This window comes from Chionomys nivalis, chromosome 13, assembly GCF_950005125.1.
Source record: "Chionomys nivalis chromosome 13, mChiNiv1.1, whole genome shotgun sequence".
Taxonomy (NCBI): Eukaryota; Metazoa; Chordata; class Mammalia; order Rodentia; family Cricetidae; genus Chionomys; species Chionomys nivalis.
Genome location: NC_080098.1, coordinates 44,118,986 through 44,139,318, shown reverse-complemented (window position 1 = coordinate 44,139,318; position 20,333 = coordinate 44,118,986). Strand labels below are relative to the sequence as shown.

The window sequence follows — 20,333 nt, the reverse complement described above, 5'->3', positions numbered from 1 at the left end:
GGGTCCACCTTTCTGATCACATCTTAAAAACTACTTGTTTCAGTATTAAACGCTATAGAAGTATTATTGAAGAAGCTTTGTGAATTTCCACAGAAGCCAAGATGATGATTATTCAACTCACCAACACAGTCTGCTACCCAACAAAAGGAATGCTAATCCATTCCTGTGTTCTCCAGCTTGCGCAGGGAACACAAGTAAGCCCAAAGACTTAAAATACACATACTGTAAGTAGACATGGGACTTCTGTGCACTGATAAGAACCTTAAAGACAAAAAGCAAATAGCATCTCCTCCCTCAACTAAATAATTTGTTAAAGGCTTTAAATGGGTCCAGCTTCTTGGTGGGGTTTAAAGTATTACAGAGACTCAGCCATCTCTAATTTCCACCATTCACCTGATCAGCATGTATTAAATGCTTTGATTCTATTAGACAGAGAATAGTGGTGAGAATGTTTAAAAAGGAGCTAGATATAGTAATTCATGTCAGCACTCAGAAGGTTAAGTCAGGAGGACTGCCATGAGTTTGAGACCAGCCTGGGCTAACATAGTGAGTTCCCAGTCAACCTGAGGTAGAGTGAAGCCTTGTCTCAACAAAACAAGAGTAGCAACCACAGCCTATACCTAGTTTAGATTTCAGATGCAGTATATGTTTATCAAAATAAAGCCTCTTTAGTTTTAGCTTTCCAAAATGGCCTGTTTTTTCACAGCTAACTTTTTTTTTCTGTCCTCCTGCTATACAATAGGCACCCAACAACACCCGCCGGCTATACTTCATCCTGACCTCCTCAGGGCCTGTCTCTCGACAGGGTATAACAGGCTATGGGCATGCAAAGTAGAAAAATCACATGAGTTCACAATTCAGAGGAAGACAGTGGGGGTGTGGGACTGGAAGGAGGGTGTGGTCCTCCTATTGTCAACAGCACCAGAAGGATGAGAACCCAGCAAGCCTAACAGCATGCTAATATCCACCAGGGAGATCCTGGGAGATAGGAGCCCTCCTCTCCTTCTCTGGGGAACCAGGCATGCATTTACCCCATGCTTCTCCCTCCTGTAGCCCTGGGAAGTGCCCCTAGGGTCTCATGCACATCAGATAAGTATTCTACTGCTGAGCTAAGTCCTCAGCCCTTCTTGTGCATCAGGAAGCATGGGCTCACTAAACTCTTCAGCCTAGCCTTGACTTGGAGATTCTACAGCCTCAGCTACCAGGCCATTTGATCATTTAGCCTGTCCTTTCAACCTTCAACCATTTGTCTTTCTCTGATTTTTTTTGGCCATCTGTGTGGCATCCTCTAAACCCTCCCAGGAGCTCCCCATGATTCCTCATGTCGGATGGATTTCCCATGTGGGCCAGGTTCTATTGATGACTCAAACGTTCTATCACCAGTCTTCACCCCGAGCATCTTGCACTAGTTTTACGAGGATGGACCTTAAGAAGAGGAGGCGATGCACTTCCTGTTTCCAGCCAGCTGCTGCTGTCTGACCCGAGCATCTCTCTCCATTTTATGAGCCCATCCATTTGAGAATACACTTGAATGACAGCAGATATAGCCCAACTCAACATTGTGTGAAAGTTCACTATTTCATTGCACCTGTCCTGACTTCGGGACACCTCTGTCTCACACTAATGGATTTTCAGACCAGTGCAAATTGTTTCGCTTTGGTTTTGTTTGTTTTTTTGAGAACCAGAGGGCCTCAAACTCATTATATGGCAGAGACAGGCCTTAACCTCCTAATTGACCCTCCTGTCATTACAGGCGTGAATTACCATGGCTGGCGCAAATTAGAAATTTTTAAATTTATCTTATAGATACTTTTGGTAAAGTTTATGTGTGTCCAGTATTCACTTGGATATTGAACATCTTTTCAAGAAAGGTGAGTTGTGAATACAAGCAAATCATGAGTGTAGACCCTCAACCCACAGAGGCAGTCACCATCACTTAGAGTATAATGCCAAGCAAGCACTCTCAGTAGGTGCACAAGACGGCAATGCTCCCTTTTGTCCTAATAAAACTGCCTTAAACAACGATCTGATCTCAAAGCTTAATAGAAGCTGAATGTGAGAAATAACTGCTTCTCATCCAATGAAAGTCTTCTTTGAACAAACTCACATACGGCAAGACAAAGAGGAATATCCCTGTGAGCCTGGAGAACATTATCGAGTTAAGAATAAAAACTGAGGAGCTGAAGAGATGGCTCAGTGGTTAGGAGCACTTACTACATTTCCACTCTGTAGGTGCATCTACAGGCACCTACACACACACACACAATTAAAAATAAAATTATTTAGAATTCAAAAGAATTAAAATGGATCCACAGTCTTAAAAAATAATATGAGCCAAACAAGAAACAAACTAACCGTTGTTCAGGACTGCTTGCTGGGGATCCTTCGACTTCACTTTTTGTTTCACTTTTATGGGTTTTTCTGAATTTGAATCTTTCTTCCCTTTCCTCTTCAGAGGCTGAGGAGATGAGTTATCACTGGAGCCGATGGTCGACTTAGATTGGCGATAATTTCCCTAAATGACAAAAGATTAGATCCTTACTATTGGCTAGTGAACTCTCATTGTATTTCCAGTATATACATATGGTTAACCAGTGATCTCAGGGAGAGTCCTGCATTAATTTCCAACTGCTGGCCGTAGTGCCACACTAGCTGAAAACACTTCTTCCCAGAAGCAGGAGGAAGGTCTGGCAGAGGAGGAAGACTAAAAATAATCACTCACAATTGGCAGATGTCATAAAACCATTTCCCTTGGGGTTGGTGATGGAGCTCAAAGGCACAGGGCTTGCCTGGCACTTGGTGAGGCCAAGATTCTATCACTATGGTACACACAGAAAAACAAAAACAAAAGCCATTCCTTGGCTGGGGAGATAGATGGCTCAGTTGATAAAGTGCTTGACCACAAAAGCAGGAGAACCAGAGTTCAAATCCCAAAGCCAATGGAAAAAAAGTCAGGCATGGAGATCCTGCACCTTGCAATCCACCTTGGGGAAAGATCACTAGAGTTCTGTGGCCATCTAGGCAGCCTATTGAAACTGGTGAGGTTTCCAAGCACTGCCAAAAAAAAAAAAAAAAACAGGTGAAAGGTACCCCAAGTAACAACGTCAGTGTTTGACCTTCAACCACATGTGTGAGCACACAATTCCCTCGTCAGCTGAATGGGGCTGATGCACCTGCCTTTATCCTGTCCCAAGAATGGAGGGGACCATGTGTGAAGTGACTAGACTAGTGCCTGATGACAAGGGTCTGGTGTTTCCTCTAATATCAGAGATCATATATCTATAGATGATATAGATATATAAAGTCATATCAGAGATAGGGGTGTGGCTTAGTGGTGGAGCACGTGCAAGGTCCTGCACTCAATCTCCAGAATTGCAAGAATAAAGTAAGTAAATAAATAACTCGACCATATTGGGTGCAATCTTTATGCAACATCTGTACTATCTGAAAATAAATGTAGTAATATTAAATAAACAAATCTGCCTGGAAGACTATTATAACTTCTCATTTTAAACATTTATATATTCAGTCACCCAAAAGCATTTAAATGGTTTTAGCCATCACCCAATTAAGAACAGAAAAAACCCACAATCTTACAAATGAAGTTATTTATGCTATTTTGTCACAGCCTACAAGAAAATGAATTATGCATAGATTTATTAACAGTATGAAAACTTGTCCAAATCTATAACATTTTTGCATAATTTAATTTTCCATTCCAACTGCAATTTAAACATCCAGTTTCCATTTAATTATTGCATGATCTACAAGCAGAGATTTTTTTTTCTTTCCCTTTTTTCATTCACTGTCTGGTGAAGAAAGACAGCATGGCAGACGTGGAGCTTCTGAAGCTGTTAGCCAAGACCCAGGCTATAGTCTGCTGTCAGTGCAGCCTGCTCGCCCTGAGACTTCAACACTGGAAACCTGTGACAGCAAAAATCCTTCACAGACAGTCAGCGCTTTCTAGAAGGTTTGGGGATGCTGAAAAACAGAAAGCCCAGTGAGGAAGGGACTTGGGACCCCAGCAAGGGTGGTGTTACTACTCTCTGGAAAAGCGTCACTCCCCGGCAGCAGGGGGTGACAAGAAAGAACAGAGACCTCATTGCAGAATGCCCAGGGGTTAAGCTTACCTCATTTCAGAGAGGGACACTCAGAGGGGTCCAGAATATAGGATGCCCTTTCTTAAACACAAACAGAGAGGGAGTGGATTGGGGATGGGTGGGAACATAGGGGATAGGGAGAAGGGACTGGGAGTAGAGGAGGGAGGGGAAGCTGTGGCTGGGATGTAAAGTAAATAAATATATTTCTATATTAGAAAGAGAGGGAGGGGAGGGAGAGGGAGGAAGGAGAGAGAAAGGAAAACAAGGCAGGTTGAAGGTTGGGAGAGGGCTCAATAGGTAAATGTGTTAATGTCACCTTAAGAAATGAAAAGACTTTTCTTGGGATAGCTTACACCAGGAGCAAGTAGGAATTCTCTACCTCTCTTCCTGTGTCTTCCACTTATCTGTGGTTTGTGATATGTGGCCTGGCTGTTGTCTGTCTGTTGTGTGTGTCTGTCCCTATTGCCTGTCCCTAACTAAGAGCTTCATTCTGTATTTCTGGAGCAGCACAGAAAATGTGGTACGGAAAAGGAACGCCGAATACTTTTCATAGAAGTCTTTAGCAGAGCTTTACAGGGAAGAAATTACTGGCCCAGAGTAGTACTCAGAACTGCAAACAGACATTAGCAACCTATATCCACAAGGTTGTTAAAGGTTGCTTTATTAAAGGTTGCTTCCAAACTGTTGGCTTCTTTCAGCAAATGATAACCATACACACATAAGTGCACTCACACAAGTGTGCATGCACAAACACACACACATACATACATACATGCACAATCACACACACATGCATATGCGCGTGCATGCACGTGCGCACACACACACACACACACACAATGCCTGATGATCAGGGGCATGAAAGAGCCCACTGATCACTTTAAGATTGAAGGCATGCATTTAGCTTGGGTTGTAAAGTCTGATTGCATTGGAAGCTCAAAGCTCAGTGAGGTTGGTTCCATTGCTACCTTAAAGGCAGGAGGTTAAATTTAAACATGTTGAGTACACAGTGTGATAGCAAGCTGATCATGATTCTGAGTTATCTCAAAGCACATTATTAAGTTGATTACACGTCAGGCAAAAGTTCTGTTTCTGAAGGCAAGAAGTTTTCAGGAAAAAGTTCCCACAGGCACAGTGCTACATGAAACATGAAGAGCTGTGTTCAAACCTTCAGCATGCCTATAATGGATCCGTGAGCAGTGCATGTCTTTAACTCTAGAACTGGAGAAGACTGGGGGGAGGGGGACTATAAAGGCAGGAGTCCGCTGGTTGGCCAGCCTATCAAATTGGTGATCACCAGGTTCAGTGAGAGATTTTAATCTCAAAAGCTAAGGTGAAGAGCCATAGAATAGAGAGCTCCTGATGTCCACTGACCTCTACACACATGTGCATACAGGTGCACATACACCACATGTACATGTTCACACACATACAAACATAACCGTTGTTGATAACTGATGTTCACACATGCTCCAAACCATTCAGTAAGGACTGATGTCTAGGCACCTTACAAGTAAAACGCAAACCCAACTGAGAGAAAAAAAAGACTTGCTAAGACTTTGTAATATACCTTGTTTTGGTAGATAAATCATATGGAAGTTAAAGAGGGAGGAAGGGAGAGACCACCTGCTCCACTTGTGGCTTGGAACATGGGTCAGACATCAGCAGTCATTGCTGCTAGAGATCAGAGAGCTTTGCCAACTGCTACAGTGATGGCAGTTTATAAGTCAATACTACTATGTGCCACCCCTACGGTGATTGCAGTTGATAAGGCAGTGCTACTATGTGCCAACCCTACAGTGAGGGCAGTTATAACGCAGTACTACTATGTGCCAACCCTATACAGTGGGCGCAGTTATAACGCAGTACTACTATGTGCCAACCCTATACAGTGGCGGTAGTTGATAATGCAGTGCTACCATGTGCTGTTTGCATTAGCACAATGTTTTCCAGTTTTAAAGAAAGGTATTGTCAGAACATTGTCTATCAAAAAGAATTCGCTTTCTCAAGGTATGGTGTTCCCATTATCCTATTTTCTCCCCCTACCTGTTTCCCATCTCTGTCTCCATCTCCCTCTTCCCTTTATTTCTGTATTTGTGCAGAAGACGTACAAACCCCTGAGGCCAGAGGCTGACATCAGGTGTCTTCTATCACTTCACCTTTTGTTCTTTTTAGTCTCTCACAAAGCCCAGAGCTCAGCAACCGAGACTCTCCTGTCTCCATCTCCTCATACTGAGATTGTAAGAGCATGCTACCATGCCTGGTTTTTGATGTGGGAGCTGGAGATGCAAACTCAGGCCACCGTGTTTCCCAGACAAGTACTTTACCTACTGAGTTGTCTTCTCCATGGCCTATGCCGAAGTCTCCTAATGTCAGAGATACTAGACACATGCACTGTGTCACCAGTGATGCTCTCTAAAATGCCATCCCAGAAACAGCACATTATGGCCATACGGCAATAATCAAAAAGCAGTCAAAATTTATAGTACGCCTTGCAAAAACTTGGTGCCAGGAGTCACTGCAGCCACTGGTCTGTCTGTCTGTACCTCACAGGCGCCTACTTCAGCCACTGGTCTGTCTGTCTGCACCTCACATGCACACTGATAGATCAAATAGGAAGAACAAACTTGGTTCTAAAGATACACAAATCAAACACAGCCTTCAATAACCCCTCCAGCTATGAACAGTGGGGTCGGCTGGACTTCACTTCTACAGTTCCCTGGGATCTTCCCAGGAAGAGCTAACCAACTCCAGCTTCCTTCGCTGCTATAATAAACCTATTTCCAAGCCTCATAAACTATCAAATCTGAGGTCACTTTGTGAGCTTGCCTTGCTGCACCATCACTCAGATGGCATTTCTCTCACATGCAGCTCCTGATGGCAGGTATGAGCTGCCCGTTTGCCCATCCTGGACTTAAGTTTCCCGTGTAGTAGAATGCAATTTGGAGAATAGGAAAACTTTGTTTTAATGTGTTTAAACTTTGCCTCATAGTAACTTTGTGATACTCATGAAGGCATGGTAACCAACTGAGTCTTGTGTCAAAACCCTGGAAATCCTATGTTTGACCCCAAATATTACTGACCATAATATGCATTAGCAAGATGTTAACAAAAGAATAAATGGATTCGCTTTTAGCAGGCCTGCCATTTTTACCTCTTTTCCACTAGAGGTCACCCTGATCCTGTGTGCTGCACCATTGCATGCAGAAGACCTGCAGGCACAGGGCTTTCTTCATAAAATCACTCTTCTCTTCGTTTTGGTTTTAAGAATAGAATAATAACCTAAAATTACTCTCAACTTAGTGACTTCTGCATTTCTCCCACATATCGGTTGGCAGAGCATATGTCCAATGAATTCTTCTGGTTGTTACACCCTAAAGTCCTATTCCTCCCCTCTTTCTCTGTCCCTCCCATCTCCTCTCCTTCCATCCCACATCCTCCTCTCTTTCCCACTCTTCTTCATGCAATAAAACAATTACTAGAAAGCTACATTGGAGACATAAATTCTTAACAATCTAGTTCTATGTCCCCTTTAAGTTCAGTGCTGGGTGAGGTTAATTGTGATACCTAAAGCAGGAACCTCAGCCCCTCCTTCGCAGTCCCCTTACTTATACCCCTCCCCAGGGGCCAGACTGTTAATGATCTATCAAGCCCAGCATTCTCAGGGGAAGCTATTAATTACAGAAAAGGTGTAAATTAGTTCTGCTGTTAAAAACCAGGCTTGTGACTGGGTTTACTGGCATAGGATGCTGTCATGGCTCACTGCCAGGCATCCACACAGACCCTAAGTGAGCTAAATGAGAACTCTGTTCTAGATTATTCTCTGTTCAGATGATTGTAACCACACCACAACACAACCTTTGCTTACTTCCTGCTCCCTTGTTTAAACAAAGTATCCTTTAAGCTCTTCCCTGGTTGACATCAAGGGCACCAGGCATAGTCTTCTCTTGTGAGCTGGAATGGTAACAGGATTTTGAAATCTCAGGCCCCCAAGTACTGCAACTGAGCCCAGGAAGGAAAAGGCACTCAGCAAATAACTGACCAGTAGCAACACACTCAAAGCAGAGTTAAAACAGATAGATACACCACCAATCCTGTGGCCACAGAGCCCAGTTACCTGCACCCCATACTTGGACTCCAACACCCTCTGCCTTTTCTCCTTTCCCCAATATGTGTTTGCCATAGTGAGCTTTAAAAATTATAAATCAAAGCCGGGCGGTGGTGGCGCACGCCTTTAATCCCAGCACTTGGGAGGCAGAGGCAGGCGGATCTCTGTGAGTTCGAGACCAGCCTGGTCTACAAGAGCTAGTTCCAGGACAGGCTCCAAAACCACAGAGAAACCCTGTCTCGAAAAAACCAAAAAAAAAAAATTATAAATCAAGGGATGGAGAAATGGCTCGGTGGTTAAGACCACTTGCTGCTTTTGCAGAGGACCAAAGTTGACATCCTAGGATCGATGTCAGGCATCTCACGACCACCTGTAACTCCAGCTACTGGGGATCTGGCACTCTTCTGGCCTCCACAGGCACCTGCATCATGTGCACACACACACACACACGTACACAAGTACACATAATTTTAGTGTTTTAATCTTTAAAAGTACAAGTCAAATCCTAGTATTCTTCTTTAAGTCCCTCAATGGCATCCCATAAAGGCCTAAATACTAGCCTTGCTTGGTCTACATGATTGGGCCTGCCTACTCCTCCTCCTCCTTCATCCAGCACACACTGCCCTAGTCTTCTCCCTCCCTTTCACCCATCAAACTCTTTACCAACAACCTAGATAACTTTGGTCCCTCTGCCTCAACTTCTTCCCCCTCGTCTCCTTTCTGCATGGCTGGCTCCTGCACATCACAGATATCTTAGCTTCAGAGGCTTTCAATGAACCAGTTCCCTGCCATACTTTAGTTCACTTAGAACATTTACTGCTGTATGAATTTATTTAAGCATTTGTGGTTGAATATCTATTCAACCAATCATAATTCCCCTGACACACACATATAGCTTGAAAGAATGTCGTGTAAGATCCTGGGCACTGTATTTATACATATAACACTATGTGTGTATAGTTGTTCCTGTCACTTAGTAAATAGTCAACAAATATTGTTGAGTGGGTGGCTGATCGGATGAATAAACTGATACAACAGTTGATAGAGTGAATGGATTGGCAGGTGGTGGAATAGCTGAGGGGTGACTTAAAGAGTAGATGGATGGATGATGATAGGATGGATGGATGACAGAGCCAATAAGTACACAGCTGATAGAGAGGATATATAGATGTATATAGATAAGTGGTGGCTGAGAGAGTGAGTAGGTAAATGACTAATGGAGTGGATAAGTGGATGGTTAGCAGAGTGGATTGGTGAGTAGCTATAGAATAGGTGAGTGGCACCTAATGGAGTGGATGGGAGCATGGCTGATAACATAAAAGGATGTGTAGCTGATAAAGCATACAAATGAATGGTGTTGGGAGCTGTGAACCCCCCCAGGTCCTGAACTTCTGGTAAACAGCTTGTAATGTTTGCAGCTGCTCTGAGCACGAGACTCTCAGGAGTTCCTGATGGCAGGGGAGTGGTTTCTGGTGGGTCTGGCTGGGGTGTGGCTATCAATTAAGGATCCATATACAAGCGGCTCTGGTACACAATAAAGGGGGCATTCATGGGGCATTCCGGCATCAAAGATGACCTGTGTCTCTGCCTGTGTGTCTTTGTATGCTTTAATCTCCAGCCCCTTGTCTGGTTCACGAACTGTATGATTGCGCATAGAGCACAGATGGGCATGGCGCGCTACAAATGGCAGATAGAGTGAAGGATGGAAGGGTGCTGGGATGAATGGTTGGGTGGTTGATGGAGTGAATAGGTGGATGGCTCATAGAATGGGGGAATAGATGGCTCACAGAGTGTACAGATGGATGGTTGGGTGGATGGATGGTGGATAGAGCAGAAAGAGGTGTGATTAATAGTTGAAGGACGGATAGATAGCTGATGGGGTGAAGGGGTGGGTGGCTGTAGTTATCCACTGATGTATGGAATTGTTGAGTCAACAGTTGTTTCCTGCAATAGACCACGAACATCAAAGAGATGCACGTCTTTTTAGTTATCTCTGCCCTCCCCCGCACCCTGGGCTCAACCCCACCCAGATACATGGATAACCAATCATCATTCTGAGAACCAGTATTCACAACAGATGCAGAAATCTTCCTAAGGAGTGAGCGAGGAAGGAAATCGCAAAAGAGTGCTGGAACATGTACTATAGAGCAGGAACACTTTTATATTGTTAATGAAATTTTTAACTTTGCAGATTTCATATTAGTAAACACAAAATTGCAACGTGCAATAGATGGGAATGTGAAGAGCTTGGTTGTGACTTTAGTCTTGCCATCAATTTTCCCTGTGACCCTGGGAGAGTTATTCAGTTACACTGAGTTTCTGTTTAACCACTGCTTGTCCATTGTACTACGAGAGTGAAGAGCTGAGATTTGCAAGGTGTATACAAAAAAAAAAAATCCTGCCACAAAGCCCTCCAGAAAATAAGAGAACAAAACACAAGCCTTGGGCCTGGAGAGATGGCTCAGGGGTTGAGTAAGCTCACTGTTCTTGCACATATGTTTGGTTCCTAAAACCCACATATTAAGCTTCAGGGCATCTGAGCCCCTTGTCTGACCTTGGCAGGTACCTGCACTCACACACACATAGTCCCACAAAGGAACATACACATACTTAAAAATAAAATAAATCTTAATAAATAAATTTCCCAAGCCCTTGAGTATATGGGTTCCACTTCTCATTTTTAATGGTGAAGATACTTTTCAGCTACTGACTACAAAGTCCACTCCTCTTCCTCTCCACCCTGAGAGGTTAGATTCCCAATGCCTAGATCACCTGTGGTTATCAATGAACTGTCCCCTCCAGGTTCTACTCATCCATTCCCTGAAGCTACATTACTACTGATACCTGGGCCAAACTAAGCTGTCCTATGTACCAGCAGCACCACCCAGTCTCTGTCTCAAATTAGGTCACTATGCGGCTAGCCAAATCAACTCAGCACATTTGAAAGGGATCCATTGTTAATTATTTCTTCTGCCTGTCCTCTTCCTGGTCATTGAGCTACCATTTTTACTGGCATCCAAGCTCAAAACCCTGTGGTTATCTCGGTTTCTATCTTTTCCAGTTACAGTATCTACCCCATCACTAAGCAAACTCTGTCTCTTCATGAATAATAACCAGTTTGATTCCCTTGCCGTCTACCTAATCTAGAGTCACCATGTTCTACTCAGGTCACTACCCGTGCTTACCTATGAAATCACACCACATAAATCTCTCTCTGCATAAAAGACCTGAGGTTCCTATTCTGACTTGGACAGCCTTTTTACCTCTCAGAGGCTCTCCAGGCCTCCCTCTACGCAAGGCTAAAGATGAACGAACTCCCATGCTGGAGCTCATGGTCATATAAATTGACCTCATAGCACATCACCCTACACACACAAAGGATCTCTGCTGAAGCTGGCCTAAAAACTCACAGTCTCCTTCCGCTGCCATTTACACAGAGGAAGTCTCTGACCTACCACTTGTACACTTCGTGTCTCACACTTTGTTTTCTTTTCCATTTTAAGCATAGAAGGCAGGAGAAGGGAAAGGGAAGAAGGAGGAGGAAAAGGAAGAGGAGAAGGAAGAGAGAAAATGTAATTTCCAAATCTAAATCCCTAGGTCTTATTTTGCTTTTCACTAGGTCCTGGAAAGAACCTAGCACAGTGGGATCTTGGGTGAACACTGAACACTGGCTACCGTGATGGCATTTTCCAGCTACAGTATCTACCCAATCACTAAGCAAATTCTGTCTCTTCATGAATAATAACCAGTTTGATTCCCTTGCTGTCTACCTAATCTAGACACTACCTAATCCTTCCCTCACACCACCCTCCTCCTAAAACCCCTTTCCTCAGCTACATCCACTAGAATCTGCACTGGTACTCGAAGGCAGTGCTCAAATTCTATGTTCTTGGTGGTCATTGCTAGGTACCCAGTTTCAGGCTGCCCATAACCCTCCAGGTGGTTTTCTGTCTTTCCCTTTGCATGTGAAGAACACTGAGGGCAAGGGTTTTATCATGAGCAGCACACTCTCCATGAATGAGAGTTCAACAATACAATATGAAATCATTTTTCTTTCTTGTTAAGTATATCATGAAGCTTCTGCCCCCTTTCCTCTTTGGGCACAAAACACCATCCAGCTCAGTCTGTCTGGTGCTGGGGGCAAATCCTCAGGGCAAGTAGGCAGATGAGACTTCCTTTGTTTCACTGGCCTGCCTGCAGCAAGCAAGGTAGGCGCTTTGTTTACGAACTACCCAACCTGCATGGAGACCTGATCTCTGCACCAGGAGAGACAGCAGTGTGGTGAGTTTGTGACTGGCGGCGGAAGCAGCCCTGGACAGGGAACTCTGAAGTCCCTCATCCCCCACCCTATACTCCCTGGGCTCCTTGCAGGGGCTCTACACCCCGCATACTGCCTCTCTCTTCTTGTCCCACCCAGCTTGCATCCAGAACCCTTCTCCCTTCTGCCCCCTTTCCTCTTTGGGCACAAAACACCATCCAGCTCAGTCTGTCTGGTGCTGGGGGCAAATCCTCAGGGCAAGTAGGCAGGCGAGACTTTCTTTGTTTCACTGGCCTGCCTGCAGCAAGCAAGGTAGGCGCTTTGTTTACGAACTACCCAACCTGCACGGAGACCTGATCTCGGCACCAGTAGAGACAGCAGTGTGCTTGCATCCAGAACCCTTCTCCCCTCTGCCCCCTTTCCTCTTTGGGCACAAAACACCATCCAGCTCAGTCTGTCTGGCGCTGGGGGCAAATCCTCAGGGCAAGTAGGCAGGCGAGACTTCCTTTGTTTCACTGGCCTGCCTGCAGCAAGCAAGGTAGGCGCTTTGTTTACGAACTACCCAACCTGCACGGAGATCTGATATTGGCACCAGGAGAGCCATCAGTGGGAGAGCTAATCTCGGTACCAGGAGAGCCGTCTTTGGGCACGGAGATCTGATATTGGTACCAGGGGGACATCACTGGAGCACCAGGAGAGCTATCACTGCAGAGTGCCATCACTGGGAAGGTACAACAGTAGGCAAGAAGACCTGATCCGGTAAAAGAAGATCCATAGGGGAGCATTCGGAGAAAGAGATGGGCAGGCACCAATGCAAGAATTCACCCAACAATCTGAAAAACTATATGAAACCACCAGAACCCAGTGACCTCACAACAGGTGGACATGAACACCTTAATCATGAAGAAGTAGATAAAACTGACTTTATGAAAGTGATTGACGCCCTTAAACAGCATGTAAAAAATGCCCTTATAGAAATGGATGAGAAGTATAACAGAAAGTTTGAAGAATTGAGTAAATCAGTGAATGATACCCTAGGAAACCAAGGAAAAACAATCAAACAGATAATGGAAACAGTTCAAGACTTAAAAACTGAAATGGAGGCAAAGAAGAAAACACAAACAGAAGCCAGCTGGACAGGGAAATTCTAGGTAAACAATTAGAGACTACAGAAGCAAGCATAACCAACAGAATACAAGAGATAGAAGAAAGAATCTCAGATTCTGAAGATACTATAGAGAAAATGAACACGCTGATCAAAGAAAACAGCAAGGCCAACAAATTCTCATCACAAAACATTCAGGAAATATGGGACACAATAAAAAGACCAAACCTAAGAATAATAGGAATAGAAGAAGGAGAAGAAGCGCAGCTCAACGGTACAGAAAATATATTTAATAAAATTATAGAAGAAAACTTTCCCAACCTAAAGAAAGATATACCTATGAAGGTTCAAGAAGCATACAGAACACCGAATAGGCTGGATCAAAAAAAAAAACATCCTATCGCCATATAATAATCAAAACACAAAGCATACAGAATAAAGAAAGAATACTAAGAGCAGCAAAGGAAAAAGGCCAAGTTACTTATAAAGGTAAACCTATCAGACTTACACCTGACTTCTCTATGGAAACCATGAAAGCCAGAAGGTCCTGGATAGATGTACTGCAGAAACTAAGAGACCATGGATGCAAGCCCAGACTACTATACCCAGCCAAGCTTTCGTTCACTATAAATGGAGAAAACAAAATTTTCCAGGATAAAAACAAATTTAAACAATACGTAGCCACAAATCCAGCCTTACAGAAAGTAATAGAAGGAAAATCACTAACCAAGGAGTCCAACAATGACCACAATATCTCAGACAACTAGAGACACTTCACCAGCGCAACACAAAGAAGGGGAACACACAAAATTTACTACTAAAAAAATGACCGGAGTTAACAACCACTGGTCATTAATATCACTTAATGTCAATGGACTCAACTCTCCTATAAAAAGGCACAGACTAAGAGATTGGATATGAAAACAGGATCCAACATTCTGCTGTTTACAAGAAACACACCTCAACCACAAAGACAGGCACCTACTCAGAGTAAAGGGTTGGGATAAGGCTTATCAAGTAAATGGACCTAAGAAACAAGCAGGTGTGGCCATACTAATTTCTAACAAAGTTGACTTCAAACTTAAATCAATCAGAAGAGATGGAGAGGGACATTTTCTACTCATAACAGGAACAATTCATCAGGATGAAGTCTCAATCCTGAATATCTATGCCCCTAATATAAAAGCACCCACGTACGTAAAAGAAACATTGTTAAAACTCAAGGCAGCCATCAAACCGCACACATTAATAGTAGGAGACTTTAATACTCCTCTCTCACCAATGGACAGGTCAATTAGACAGAAACCTAACAGAGAAATAAGAGAATTAATGGAGGTAATGAATCAAATGGACTTAACAGACATCTATAGAATATTCCACCCAAATAGGAAAGAATATACCTTCTTCTCTGCAGCTCATGGAACCTTCTCAAAAATCGACCACATACTCGGTAACAAAGCAAACATCCACAGTTACAAAAAGATATTAATAACCACCTGTATCTTATCAGATCACCATGGATTAAAGCTAGAATTCAGCAACAATGCTACCCCCAGAAAGCCTACAAACTCATGGAAACTGAATAGTCAACTACTGAACCATACCTGGATTAAGGAAGAAATAAAGAAAGAAATTAAAGTCTTCCTTGAAGACAATGAAAATAAAGAAACAACATACTCAAACCTATGGGACACTATGAAAGCAGTCCTGAGAGGAAAGTTCATAGCACTAACTGCCCACTTAAAGAAAACAGAGAAAGCACACATTGGAGACTTAACAGCCCACCTGAAAGCTCTAGAAAAAAAAGAAGCAGACTCACCTAGAAGGGGTAGAAGACTGGAAATAATCAAACTGAGGGCTGAAATCAACAAAATAGAAACACAGAAAACAATTGAAAGAATCAATGAATCAAAAAGCTGGTTCCTGGAGAAAATCAACAAGATTGATAAACCCCTATCCAAACTAATCAAACGGCAGAGAGAGAATTTGCAAATTAATAAGATCAGAAATGAAAAGGGGGACATAACCACAGACACAGAGGAAATTCAGAGAATCATTAGATCTTACTACAAAAGCCTGTATGCCACAAAACTGGAAAATGTAAAAGAAATGGACACTTTTATAGATAAATACCATATACCAAAGTTAAACCAGGACCAGGTGAACAACCTAAATAGACCTGTTAGTCATGAAGAATTAGAAGCTGTTATCAAAAACCTCCCTTCCAAAAAAAGTCCAGGACCAGATGGTTTCAATGCGGAATTCTACCAGAACTTCCAAGAAGACCTAATACCTATACTCCTTAATGTATTTCACAATATAGAAACAGAAGAGTCATTGCCAAATTCCTTTTATGAAGCTACAGTAACTCTGATACCAAAACCACACAAAGACCCAACCAAGAAAGAGAATTACAGGCCAATCTCACTCATGAACATCGACGCAAAAATCCTCAACAAAATTCTGGCAAACCGAATCCAAGAACACATTAGAAAAATTATCCATTATGATCAAGTAGGCTTCATACCAGAGATGCAGGGCTGGTTTAACATACGCAAATCTATCAATGTAATCCATCATATAAACAAACTGAAAGAAAAAAACCATATGATCGTTTCATTAGACGCTGAAAAAGCATTTGACAAAATTCAACATCCCTTTATGATAAAAGTCTTGGAGAGATTCGGGATACAAGGGTCATACCTAAATTTAATTAAAGCTATATACAGCAAGCCGACAGCTAATATCAAATTAAATGGAGAGAAACTTAAAGCCATCCCACTAAAATCAGGAACACGCCAAGGCTGTCCACTCTCTCCTCTTCAATATAGTTCTCGAAGTTTTAGCAATAGCAATAAGACAACATAAGGGGATAAAGGGGATTCAAATTGGAAAGGAAGAAGTTAAACTTGCATTATTTGCAGATGATATGATAGTGTACATGAGCGACCCCAAAAACTCCACCAAAGAACTCCTACAGCTGATAAACGCCTTTAGTAATGTGGCAGGATACAAGATCAACTCCAAAAAATCAGTCGCCCTCTTATACACAAAAGATATGGAAGCAGAGAGGGAAATAAGAGAATCATCACCTTTCACGATAGCCACAAAAAGCATAAAATATCTTGGGGTAACTCTAACCAAGGAAGTGAAAGATCTATTTGACAAGAACTTTAAGGCATTGAAGAAAGAAATTGAAGAGGATACCAGAAAATGGAAGGATCTCCCTTGCTCCTGGATTGGGAGGATCAACATAGTAAAAATGGCAATTCTACCAAGGGCAATTTATAGATTCAATGCAATCCCCATTAAAATCCCATCAAAATTCTTCACAGATCTTGAAAGGACAATAATCAACTTTATATGGAGAAACAAAAAACCCAGGATAGCCAAAACAATCTTATATAATAAAGGAACTTCTGGAGGCATTACCATCCCTGACTTCAAACTCTATTACAGAGCTACAGTAATGAAAACAGCGTGGTACTGGCATAAAAACAGAGAAGTCGACCAATGGAATCGTATAGAAGACCCGGATTTTAACCCACAAACCTATGAACAACTGACTTTCGATAAAGGAGCTAAAAGTATACAATGGAAGAAAGAAAGCATCTTCAACAAATGGTGCTGGCACAATTGGATGTCAACCTGTAGAAGAATGAAAATAGACCCATATCTATCACCATGCACAAAACTCAAGTCCAAATGGATCAAAGACCTCAATATCAATGTGAACACACTGAACCTGATAGAAGAGAAAATGGGAAGTACCCTACAACATATGGGCACAGGAGATCGCTTCCTATGTATAACCCCAGCAGCATAGACATTAAGGGCAACATTGAATAAATGGGACCTCCTGAAACTGAGAAGCTTCTGTAAAGCAAAGGACACTGTCACTAAGACAAAAAGGCAGCCTACTGACTGGGAGAAGATCTTCACCAACCCCGCAACAGACAAAGGTCTGATCTCCAAAATATATAAAGAACTCAAGAAACTAGACTTTAAAAGGATAATTAACCCAATTAAAAAATGGGGCACTGAACTGAACAGAGAATTCTCAACAGAAGAAGTTAAAATGGCCAAAAGATACTTAAGGTCATGCTCAACCTCCTTAGCGATCAGAGAAATGCAAATCAAAACAACTTTGAGATATCATCTTACACCTGTCAGAATGGCTAAAATCAAAAACACCAAGGATAGCCTTTGCTGGAGAGGTTGTGGAGAAAGGGGTACCCTCATCCATTGCTGGTGGGACTGCAAACTTGTGCAACCACTTTGGAAATCAGTGTGGCGGTTTCTCAGAAAAATTGGGATCAACCTACCCCTGGACCCAGCAATAGCACTCTTGGGAATATACCCAAGAGATGCCTTATCATATGACAAAAACATTTGTCCAACTATGTTCATAGCAGCATTATTTGTAATAGCCAGAACCTGGAAGCAACCTAGATGCCCTTCAATGGAAAAATGGATAAAGAAAGTGTAGAATATATACACATTAGAGTACTACTCTGCGGTAAAAAACAATGACTTCTCGAATTTTGCATGCAAATGGATGGAAATAGAAAATACTATCCTGAGTGAGGTAACCCAGACCCAAAAAGAAGATCATGGGATGTACTCACTCATAATTGGTTTCTAGCCATGGATAGGGGCCACTGAGTCTATAATTTGTGATCCTAAAGAAGCTAAACAAGAGGGTAAATCCAAGGAAAAACATATAGATATCCTCCCAGCTATGGGAAATAGACAAGATTGATGGGCAAAAAATTGAAATCTTGGGGGTGGGTGGGATGGGGATGAGGGGTGATGGGGAGAGAAAAGTGTGAAGGAGAGGATGAGGGGAACTGGGGGAATCGGGGTGATTGGGGATAAAGGAAGGTTGGATAGGGGAGCAGGGAAACTCATACCTTAGTTAAGGGAGCCACCTAAGGGTTGGCAAGAGACTTGAACTTGGAAGGGCTACCAGATGCCCAGGGCAATGTCCCCAGTTAGTTCATTGGGGCACCTGAGGATAGGGAACCTGAAATGAACCTATCTTATAATCATACTGATGAATATCTTGCATATCGCCATAGAACCTTCATCTAGCGATGGATGGAGATAGAGACAGAGACCCACACTGGAGCACCGGACTGAGCTCCCAAGGTTATAATGAGGAGCAAAAGGAGAGAGAACATGAACAAGGAAGTCAGGACCATGAGGGGTGCACCCAACCACTGAGACAGTGGGGCCGATCTATTGGGAGCTCACCAAAGCCAGCTGGACTGCTACTGAAAAAACATGGGATAAGACCGGACTCTCTGAATGTGGCGGTCAATGAGAGCTGATGAGAGGCCAAGGAGAATGGCACGGGAACTTTCATCTGGCGATGGATCGAGAGAGAGACAGAGACCCAATTTGGAGCAACGGTCTGAGCTCTTAAGGTCCAAATGAGGAGCAGAAGGAGGGAGAACATGAGCAAGGAAATCAGGACCACGAGGCGTGCACCCACCCACTGTGACAGTGGAACTGATCTATTGGGAGCTCTCCAAGGCCAGCTGGACTGGGACTGAATAAGCATGGGTTGAACCTGGACTCTCTGAACATGGCGGACAATGAAGGCTGATGAGAAGCCAAGGACAATGGCACTAGGTTTCGATCCTAATACATGAACTGGCTTTATGGGAGCTTAGCCTGTTTGGATGCTCACCTTCCTGGACCTAGATAGAAGTGGGAGGACCTTGGTCTTCCTGTAGGGCAGGGAATTTGGACTGCTCTTCAGTATCGAGAGGGAGGGGGAATGGACTGGGGGGAGGAGAAGAGGAGTGGGGATAGGGGGAGGGGAGCAGGGGGAGTGGGCAATATGTGGGAGGAGGGGGAGGGAAATGGGAAACGGGGAGCAGTTGAAAATTTTAATTAAAAAAGAATAAAAAAAATGAAAAAAAAGTATATCATGAAATGAGATAGCAGGAAAAGATACATACTTGTCTATTAGAAGACAATCACCCAGCACTTAAAACGTACCAGAACATGACTGGTGCCCAGCTAATCTGTGTGCAGTAAGAATGCTAGATCAGCTCTGATCACTCCTGCTGAGGCCACTGAGAGAGATCAGAGAATTCTCAGGCAAAAAATAAAAACCTGCTACAGTAGCTCTCCGAAACAAAGTGGACTTCATCCAAGGGAGCTATGGATGGGGTGTAAGCTGCAGTGTAGACTGGAGGTTAGGGGTGATCTGCAGTGCAGACTGGAGATTAGGAGGTGATCTGCAGTGTAGACTGGAGGTTAGGGGTGAGCCGCAGTACAGACTGGAGTTTAGGGGTGATCTGCAGTGTAGACTGGAGGTTAGGGGTGAGCCACAGTACAGACTGGAGTTTAGGGGTGATCTGCAGTGTATACTGGAGGTTAGGAAGTGATCTGCAGTGTAGACTAAAGGTTAGGGGTGAGCCGCAGTACAGACTGGAGTTTAGGGGTGATCTGCAGTGTAGATTGGAGGTTAGGGGTGAGCCGCAGTACAGACTGGAGGTTAGGGGTGATCTGCAGTGTAGACTGGAGGTTAGGAAGTGATCTGCAGTGTAGACTAAAAGTTAGGGGTGAGCTGCAGTGTAGACTGGAGGTTAGGGGTGAGCTGCAGTGCAGACTGGAGGTTAGGGGTGAGCTGCAGTGCAGACAGGAACATGAGCTATGGTGCACACTGAACTGATAGCAGATCAACTAACCATTGCAGGCTCTGGTTTCCACATCACGGGCACATAATCAGTCCATCAGGTAACAAAC

At 43.3% G+C, this 20,333-nt stretch overlaps 1 protein-coding gene across 3 annotated transcripts in view; it reads right to left on the bottom strand.

Annotated features, from left to right (window-relative positions):
• Positions 1–20,333, bottom strand: part of Dcdc2 (doublecortin domain containing 2) — a 188,351-nt gene that overhangs the window by 89,302 nt on the left and 78,716 nt on the right. For all 3 annotated transcript variants that reach the window (XM_057787919.1, XM_057787918.1, XM_057787920.1), the window contains one exon: positions 2,356–2,515. In XM_057787919.1, coding sequence (XP_057643902.1) covers positions 2,356–2,515 — 160 coding nt within the window. The remainder of the gene's footprint in view (positions 1–2,355; positions 2,516–20,333) is intronic.